The following is a 10,000-nucleotide window of genomic DNA, read 5'->3' as shown; positions in this document are numbered from 1 at the left end:
ATTTTGTAGTAAACTGATTTTTAAAATATTTCTGAGACACAGGAAGTTGGAGGAAGGCCACATGTTCTTCAGGTGCTTTCACCTCAAAGAAAGTGACATGAAGAAAAATGTTCTGCAGCAAAAGAACATTTTCAGGGCAGAGCACAGAAAAGATTCAGCGTGTAAACAACTTTTTATCATCAACAATTAAAAACATGGCTCAATAAATCACCTGCACAAACTTGGCACCTGAATTAATGACTGTGTGTGTGTGTGTGTGTGTGTGTGTGTGTGTGTTTCATCCCTCCATCTTTTTATCCCTACATACTCACATACTCACAGTTGCTTGATTCTGTATTTTAATAGAAGGTGAAAGTAAATCAGCTGAAATGATGAATGTGTTTAAATAGATAAACAAACTCCTTTCCTCCATCTGTCAGAGTAAACCATCGAAAATTCTATTTCTGTAATAAATATTTAAATGTTGTTATTGGACAGCAGGGCATTTATTTTTCTGCAGCTCTGAGAAGAGGTTTAGGTTTTCAGACAATATGTATATAATCTATAGAACATGTATAATGAATGATGGATTAATTTATTCATTAATTTATATTTTTAATCAAAAATGAATATGAGTGACATTTTGAGCTTAAACAAGAACAGGTGATTTTAACAAATTAAAAAATATATATTTCCTGTAAAACCTTATGCAGAACAGAAGAACCTGGTTTCACACACAAACACACATACACACACACACACACACACACACACACACAAAAACACACCCACGTCATATTCAAAAGTATTTACACCAAACCATCTGAGCTGCTCTAGGAGGAAGACAAACATCCTCTGCTCAAGGGCAGAAACGTGTCACTCAGGACAGATCTAACTGTGCAGGTGGATGGGGAGACATGAAAATTTCAACATCTCTCCAGGACCAGGGTGCTACATAAAACAAAGACAGAACTAAGGACTTAATTAATTAGTCCTAACCCCATAAAGTGCATCTGTGCAACCTGGTGTACACAGTGTGAGACACAAGACAAAAAGACAGTTCAGGATAAAAAATATAAGACATTACACAAAAGCAGAACCAACCAGTGTAAATACTGTATGTTCTAGATCGCATGTGCAGAAATACTGAAATTGTAATGTATTGTGCAAAACTCCAATCGACTGAAATGTGAAAGACAGAATGTGCAATGAGCAAAAACAGAGTGTAAAAACATCATGTAAACAGTTTTATATGTTTGTGCTCTGCACATGGATGTTTACTGGAAGAGTGTGTGGTGATGGAGCTGGTGTTGAGTGACCAGGTGAAGTTCTCCACTAGATGAACACCAAGAAATTTGGTGCTCTTGACGATTTCTACAGATGATCCGTCGATGGGGACATTTGACAAACTTTTAATCCAGTATGAAAATCAAAAATGGAAACAAGGCTGATAGCCAGATAGACTGAATTGCTTGCAGACAAGGCCAACAACCTAGAGCCACATCATCTAGCTTTGTTGCCCAGCAACAGTAAAAGCAAGCCTATGTTGAGATTCAGCCACCAGGGGCACTGACCACAATCTGCCATATCTAGCACAGTAACCCGCTCCTGTTCTGGTTTCAGAGTTTTAAAAATGGTTGCAGGGTTGGCTACTAAAAGTGTTTATTTGTCTACACACTTGGCTTCTCTCTAATCCACTGTCAGGCTCCATGTGCCGTTAGCTTTTCTTGCAGGCCAGATTGGACTGTTAGATTCACTCGGAGTTTTTGTAAGAATGGCACGCTTTTTTTCTAGCTGTTGAACAATAGGAAGAATTCCTTGGACAGATTCATTGCTGACAGGATATTGTGTTGTACATGGTGGTGGTTTTCCAGTGAGTCATTTGCAGGAGTCATTTGCAGGAGCCATTTGCCGTCCTCAAAGGTTAGTGATGAGTGGAATTTCAGGTACATGTCAAGACCCAATAAAGGTTGTTTAATTTCTCCAAGCCAAATGCTTTTTTCCACTTCATGAGGTCCAATGTACATTGTAATAGGTTCGATTCTCCTCAGAATGATATCTCCTCACCTGCTCCATTTGTAAGCTTGATTTTATTAGCCAGTGATGTAGGAATGACAGTTAGCTCAGCTCCAGTATCAAATAAAAACTGAACATTATGTTTATCTTCTGTTCTATGTTTATGCTCTGTAAAGCTGCTTTGAGACAATGTCCATTGTAAAAAGTGCTATACAAATAAACTTGAATTGAATTGAATTGAATTGAATTGAACATTTTTTCAGATTGTTCTGTTCACTTCTTTTTGTTCCAGTAGTTTTGGTGATTTCTCTTCATATCTGGCTCTCCTGGTTGGCTTTGCCAAATTGTTAGATTGTAAGATTGTAAGCTGGACCAAGTTCAGAGGAAAAGTGTTTATTGAAGATGTTCGTGTAGCATAGCAGTCTTCTGGAACTTAACCCAAAGGTTCTGTCTGTGTGACCAGCAGTGTTGGGCAGTAACGCGTAACTGTAACGCAGTTACTTTTGACAGTAACTAATACTCTAACGCATTAAATACAGTAACTCCGTTACCATTACCATATGGTGCATTTGTCCGTTACCTTTATAAATGAATTCATTTAGACTGAATTGTAACCTACAGACTAACCTGTTTACAGCAGCAACGCATTGTAGGGTTGGTGGATGCCAACCTGTAAACACAAAGACGCCGCACTGTGGGCGTGTTTCCGTTTATTCATGTATGTGCAGCAGTAATGGAGAGTCGAGGCGAGAGCAAGATGAGTTTCTCTAAGTGAATTGCTCATTATTTCACTTTAGTTGAGAATAAAGACAAAAATGTTTAGTCAAATGTAAGCTGTGTCTTTCTGGTTTGAAGGTCCATCTACTGCCATAAACAGCAACTCCAATCTGTCGAAGCACCTCCAGAAACTACATGACTCAACGAAGCTAGAATCTAAGAGTCAGTGGACACACTCGGCGTGACTCAAGCCCCTACAGCCAAACACTAGATTTTAACCGGACTGTTAGCCAGGGACAGACTTGAGTTTGTCTAGACCATAACACATAAAAGGGCACTAATGGGAACATTAAAGAACGTTCTTTAAAAAAGTAACTAAAAAGTTACTTTTAACAGTAAGTACTTTTTTTAAGTAATCAACAAAGTAATTGAATTACTTTTTGAATGAAGTAACTAGTAACGATAACCAGTTACTATTTCTTAGTAACTAGCACGACACTGGTGACCAGACTATATACCTGGTAACAAATGATCTTCAAACAATAGAAAGTTACAGTAAGGACCTTCTACTGGAGAACTTACAATGGACAGGGCAGAAGGGTCATCCTGTGTATTGATTCACTGTTGGTAAATCTCTCTGAAGTAGCAGATGTAAACGTCATGTGGCAAAGTACATATATCATGCCTAAGACACATTTTAAAGGAGACAGGATAAAGGTCTGAGATGCTTCAGACTGTGGAGGTGTGACTATATTTAATCTGAATATTAGAATGAGATCAGGAGTGACATCTGATAGGACTGAGCCCTGGTACAATAATAAAACTAAAGAGAGGGTTGTTGACTTCAGGAAAGCACAGAGCGACCACTCTCCACTGAACATTGAAGGATCCTCCATGGAGGTCATAAAGAGCACCAAAATCCTTGGTGTTCATATGGCGGAGAACTTCACCTGGTCACTCAACACAGTAAGAAAGCCCAGCAGCATCTCTCTTTCCTTCAAGAGATTAGAAAGGCCCGTCTCCCCCCCATCCTGACTACTTTTTACAGAGGGACCATTGAGATCATCCTGAGCAGCTGCATCACTGTCTGGTCACAAGACCCTGCAGTGGATAATGAGGACAGCTGAGAAGATCATTAGAGTCTCTCTTCCCTCTATCATGGTCACTTACATCTTACATGGGCACAGCATCTGCAAAGCTAACAGTATTGTGGATGACCTCACACACCCCTCACACACATTCTTCACCACACACCCCTCACACACACTCTTCACCACACACACACACTCTCTTCACCCTCCTGCCATCTAAACAATAGTATTGTAGCATTCAGGCCCTCACAACAAGACTGTGCAATTGTTTCTTCCCACAAGCCATCAGACTCCTCAACAAACAGAACTGAACTGTACCAAGCTGGGATACACACTGTTTGTTTGTTTGTGTGTGTGTGTGTGTATGTGTGTGTGTGTGTGTGTTTAAATAAGAAGTCATGGAGCACTAGGACCCTGCAGCTATACTGTTCCACATACACTTGTACACCTAAACACTGCAGTGTGTTCTGAGGAGGTGAAGCTGTTCCTGTGTGTGTGTGTGTGTGTGTGTGTGTGTGTGTGTGAGATGAGCATCTCTGCAGAGTGTGAAATCAAAATGAAGTTTAATTTACTATGTGAGTGAGATTTTAATTAAGCGAGCACATCTGCCACAGCTGTATGTGTTAATGTCTCTGAGTCTCTTCCACCAGCTTCACCACCTCACTGTACACTGCTTGTGCCTCTCATCTGTCCAGAGCAAAACAAATCAGATGTGTATTTGCTTTGAAAGTTTCATTTCTCCGATTCAACAAATTCGAAAAAAAATTCATTAAACAGTGTAATGATTTCTAACAGAACCGATTAGAACACTGCACTGAACCCATCTGCTTTTATTTTATTAATCTAAATATTAAATAAATAAATATTCATATAAAAATATCACACAGATTCTCAGCCTGACCAAAGAAAAAAGACAGATGCAGCAGAGAGGACAGTATCTGGACTTCTCCTCTGTTCTGTTCTCAGTCCATTCACACAAACAAACAGAACCCAGCAGATGGAGCTCAGGGTTGTAAGTGTGAGCATAACAGAGAACATTCCCGAGTCCCACACTAACTATCTCTGACCTGAGAAACATGGAGGTGTGAAGTCCTGGAGCTTTACTGCAGCAGAAGACTGAAGTAGGGTTTCTAAAATAGGGGAACAAGTGGTTAAGGCTCTGGTTTATTGATTAGAAGGTTGAGGTTCAAGCACAGTGCTTAACCCTCTGTATACCAGGGGATGCTGTATCATGGTTGACTATGACCTCTGACCTCGGCTTAACAATTCTCCACTCAGTGTAGGTGAAGCTTTCTGACTTTGTGATTTAGAAACAGTGTGACATTTCTTCCATTGTGTTAATAAAGTCAACACAAACACACACACACAGGTAAATAATGCATCAATTAATGTCAATTACACACAGAGAGGACAGTTAGATCTAGAGAAGATCAGATCATGGTCAGTGGGATTGTTGTGGATGGAGCTGCCCGGAGACTATCATTAATAATGTGAGGTAACAGGAAGTGGGTAGAGCTTCCAGGGGTCACTTTATTTGAGAAGGTTCAAAACACTACACATCTGTTAATCCTTCTCGATTCACATCTGGACTGGAGCATCTGCTGTTTTTATTAAAGTAAGGAGTCTTTTGATAAATCTGAGAACATTAAAATGCATGATGGTTAACAGGTCGGTAACTAACAGATCATTAATTAACGTGTTAAATACAAGCTACAGAATGCTGATGTGTTTGTTGTAGCTTTAAAGGACATTTCAGTGAACACTCAATAACCATGGATGCTATGATGACCTGACTTCTCAAACACATCTTCTATTTGTCAAGCAGTTAAAAGAACAAACAGCAAGGTTGTGAGCTTCCTGCTAAAGAAGCATCACTCATGTAACATCTACATGCGGACCACACTGAGCGTGTTATTCTCCTCCTAACAACTCGTGAGCACTGTATGGAACACCGGTGGCTGAAACGAAACAATGGATGCGGTGCAAATCTCCTCCGGTCCGGTTCTCTGTGAGATCACAGCTCTTCTCAGAACTGCTAGAGAATTTATCGTACAGCCACTAATTAAATAAACAGTCAGAAACAATTGTCTTATATACAGTTTATTATTTTTACACAGGAAAAGCAGATGTGTGTGTGTGTGTGTGTGTGTGAAGTTCTCATGCAGAACACAGCACTGTAGCCTCATTTATAAGAATAACCAAAGTAAGGAGTCTGTGTGAAATAAAATATTGGTTTATTACTTACAGAAACCACACAAACAGAGCAGCGAGTTTGACACACACACAAACACACAGGTGTTTTTAGCCCACCACCACTGTCTCTTCATCAGAGAACTCATAATAAGGAACCTCCAGGTTGAGCGGAGCCGGACCTTTCCTGATGCGGCCCGAGGAGTCGTAGTGCGAGCCGTGACAAGGACAGTAGTACCCTCCGAAGTCACCTGCGTTGGCAATTGGAACACAGCCCAGGTGAGTGCACACACCGATGACAATCATCCATGAGGGATTCTGGACACGGTCTCTGTCGTGCTGAGGGTCACGCAGCTGAGACAGATCCACATCGGCTTCGGTGGCGATCTCCTTCTCTGTTCGGTGACGAACAAACAGCGGTTTCCCTCTCCATTTAAACGTCATGTTCTTGCCCTCAGGGATGTCTGACAGCTTGACCTCTATTTTGGACAGAGCCAGGACATCAGCCGAGGCACTCATAGAGGAGATGAACTGCGTGACGGCTGTTTTAGCGGCGTAGACCCCCACAACTGCAGTGGAACCCGTGATCAAGTAGGAGAACGCTTTCCTCGCGTCCCCGCTCTCCTGAGAAGACTTCTTTGGGTCCATCACCTCAGGGCGGCGATAATCAGAGAAATCAGGAATCTTAATGTCCGTGTGGGCAAAACGCACGCCAGCACTCACTACAACACAAAGAACACAAAATGGTGCATGATTAATGTGCTACAGTTTACAATTCACTTCTACATCTATGTTGTGTTAACATACTTTTATTCTCATTTTATAATATAAACACAAGTGTATATGAAATAAGTTCAATGTATCTGTTACTTCGAGTTTAAATCTAGTAAAGTCAGCAGCGACAGGGTCGAAAATACTCAGCGCATGCGCAGTAGAATGCTTAGCTAGCTGACAGTATACAGCTAATGCTAGCGGTAGCAACAGACAGTTATTTATAACTAAATAAAAAGTATTTCACGATTCTAAACTAAAGAGTCGAATTAAATTGACAAATTCGTTTCCAAACAAAACCTAAGAAAAAGATAACCTAATAAAAGATAAGATTGTAAATGTTACATTAATGATGAACTCCGAGTGTCCTTGAGTGTCACACAGCAGTAGTTAGCTTTAGCCTGGTGGCTAACACTGTAGCTAAGCTTTAAACCAGTGTGTTCTGTATAAACACTTACAGTGCGCTCGGTTATATGTGGAGCTTTAACACTTACAGTGCACGCGGTGATGTAGTGACGGTTATATCCCGGTTATATACCGGAGCTGTAACACTCACCGTTCAGGCTGGAGGACACAGCAGTAGTGTTAGCTTTAGCCTGGTGGCTAACACTGTGGCTAAGCTTTACCCCAGTGTGTTGTTCTGTATTAAAGCCGCACTTATTAAGTATAAAGCTTACAGTACACTCGGTGATGGGTTATATCCCGGTTATATCCCGGTTATATCCCGGTGATATCCCGGTTATATCCCGGTGATGTACCGGTGATGTACCGGAGCTCTAACACTCACCGTTCAGGCTGGAGGACACAGCAGGCCCTGTCCTGGGACTTTGTCCGCTCAGAGAGTCGCGGCAGAGGAAAGGTTTCTTTGGGTCCAACAGAACGTGATCACGCTTCAGCACCACCGCAGACACGAGAGCCTTCAGCGGCGCAGTAACGGCGAAGTTTGTGGCCTGTAAATAAGGCGAAAACGAGCCCGCGCGCGCCGCCATGGACATCATCATTACTCTCTGTACCACTGCTACAGCGGCTAAGGGGCGGGGCTTCTTCTCCTCAATACACAACTTCCGCCTTTCAGAGCGTCATGGCAGCGTGGTGACGTGATGACGCAGAAGAGTCCCGGATGCTGTTTGTTAGCGTAGTTAGGTTAAAGAGTGTAATAAAGAATCAGTGCTGAACAACACGTTTATTATTAATGTGATTTTACACTTGTGTTATAGAACTCCAGTCTTACTGCACTGATAAAAGTCCTTAAAGATCACAATTTCTGTAGGCTCTGTAGGAGAACTGTGCGTCATGTCTGTGCTTCATGTCTGTGCTTCATGTCTGTGCTTCATGTCTGCGCGTCATGTCTGCGCTTCATGTCTGCGCTTCATGTCTGCGCGTCATGTCTGCGCGTCATGTCTGCGCTTCATGTCTGCACGTCATGTCTGCGCGTCATGTCTGCGCTTCATGTCTGCGCTTCATGTCTGCGTCATGTCTGCGCTTCATGTCTGCGTCATGTCTGCGCTTCATGTCTGCGTCATGTCTGCGCTTCATGTCTGCGCGTCATGTCTGTGCTTCATGTCTGTGCTTCATGTCTGCGTCATGTCTGCGCGTCATGTCTGCGCTTCATGTCTGCGCGTCATGTCTGCGCGTCATGTCTGCGCTTCATGTCTGCGCTTCATGTCTGCGCGTCATGTCTGCGCGTCATGTCTGCGCTTCATGTCTGCACGTCATGTCTGCGCGTCATGTCTGCGCTTCATGTCTGCGCTTCATGTCTGCGTCATGTCTGCGCTTCATGTCTGCGTCATGTCTGCGCTTCATGTCTGCGTCATGTCTGCGCTTCATGTCTGCGCGTCATGTCTGCGCTTCATGTCTGCGCGTCATGTCTGCGCTTCATGTCTGCGCGTCATGTCTGCGCTTCATGTCTGCGCTTCATGTCTGCGCTTCATGTCTGCGTCATGTCTGTGCGTCATGTCTGCGCTTCATGTCTGCGCTTCATGTCTGCGCGTCATGTCTGCGCTTCATGTCTGCGCTTCATGTCTGCGCTTCACGTCTGCGCGTCACGTCTGCGCTTCCCGTCTGCGCTTCACGTCTGCGCGTCACGTCTGCGCGTCACGTCTGCGCTTCACGTCTGCGCTTCACGTCTGCGCGTCACGTCTGCGCTTCACGTCTGCGCTTCACGTCTGCGCGTCACGTCTGCGCTTCACGTCTGCGCGTCACGTCTGCGCGTCATGTCTGCGCGTCATGTCTGCGCTTCATGTCTGCGCTTCATGTCTGCGCTTCATGTCTGCGCGTCATGTCTGCGCTTCATGTCTGCGCGTCATGTCTGCGCTTCATGTCTGCGCGTCATGTCTGCGCGTCATGTCTGCGCTTCATGTCTGTGCGTCATGTCTGTGCTTCATGTCTGTGCTTCATGTCGGCGTCATGTATCTGCTTCATGTCTGCGCTTCATGTCTGCGCTTCATGTCTGCGCGTCATGTCTGCGCTTCATGTCTGCGCGTCATGTCTGCGCTTCATGTCTGTGCGTCATGTCTGTGCGTCATGTCTGTGCTTCATGTCTGTGCGTCATGTCTGTGCTTCATGTCTGTGCTTCATGTCGGCGTCATGTATCTGCTTCATGTCTGTGCTTCATGTCTGTGCGTCATGTCGGCGTCATGTCTGTGCGTCATGTCGGCGTCATGTCTGTGCGTCATGTCTGTGCGTCATGTCGGCGTCATGTCTGTGCGTCATGTCTGTGCGTCATGTCGGCGTCGTGTCTGTGCGTCATGTCGGCGTCATGTCTGTGCATCATGTCTGTGCGTCATGTCGGCGTCATGTCTGTGCATCATGTCTGTGCGTCATGTCGGTGTGTCATGTCTGTGCTTCATGTCTGTGCATCATGTCTCATAGAAATATACGTGATCTCTTATGGGGAACTTTGTTAAAGAAAAAGCTGGAAAAAGTTCTCATTTGTATAAAGTGTGGACGAGCATCTGACAGTATACTATACCCTAACCCTCTGATCCACACACAGCTCAGCACCGACACATGTACACACATACACACACAAACACATGTACACACATGCACATGCACGTACACACATGCACACACACACATGCACGCACACATGCACACACGCACGCACACACATGCACAAAAACAGTTTCTGAGATTGTTTTAATTATCATTTGCCATTGGCTTGTCTTAAGATGCAAATCCTGTTGTGTTCCCAGATTGCTGAAGGGCAATAATGTGTATGTGTCTGTGTGTGT

At 43.8% G+C, this 10,000-nt stretch overlaps 1 protein-coding gene across 1 annotated transcript; it reads right to left on the bottom strand.

Moving 5' to 3' along the window:
* Positions 1-6,020: 6,020 nt before the first annotated feature.
* LOC132838909 (cytochrome b-c1 complex subunit Rieske, mitochondrial) lies at positions 6,021-7,813 on the bottom strand. Its single transcript, XM_060859572.1, has 2 exons — positions 7,552-7,813; positions 6,021-6,715 (listed from the first exon to the last, which is right to left on the bottom strand). Exons 1-2 carry the CDS (start codon positions 7,763-7,765, stop codon positions 6,105-6,107), a joined length of 825 nt encoding a protein of 274 aa, XP_060715555.1. The 5' UTR covers positions 7,766-7,813; the 3' UTR covers positions 6,021-6,104.
* Between the last annotated feature and the right edge of the window lie 2,187 nt (positions 7,814-10,000).

The sequence above is a fragment of the Tachysurus vachellii genome, chromosome 23 (genome assembly GCF_030014155.1).
Source record: "Tachysurus vachellii isolate PV-2020 chromosome 23, HZAU_Pvac_v1, whole genome shotgun sequence".
NCBI lineage: Eukaryota > Metazoa > Chordata > Actinopteri > Siluriformes > Bagridae > Tachysurus > Tachysurus vachellii.
This window is presented reverse-complemented; position numbering and strand designations above follow the sequence as displayed.

Bases quoted from the DNA above. Each gene is read 5' to 3' on its own strand.
- LOC132838909 (XM_060859572.1), bottom strand. From the start codon at position 7,765: ATGATGATGTCCATGGCGGCGCGCGCGGGCTCGTTTTCGCCTTATTTA. The intron at 6,716-7,551 runs GTGAGTGTTAGA...TTTGTGTTGTAG, and splicing joins TGTGTCCTCCAGCCTGAACG to TGAGTGCTGGCGTGCGTTTT.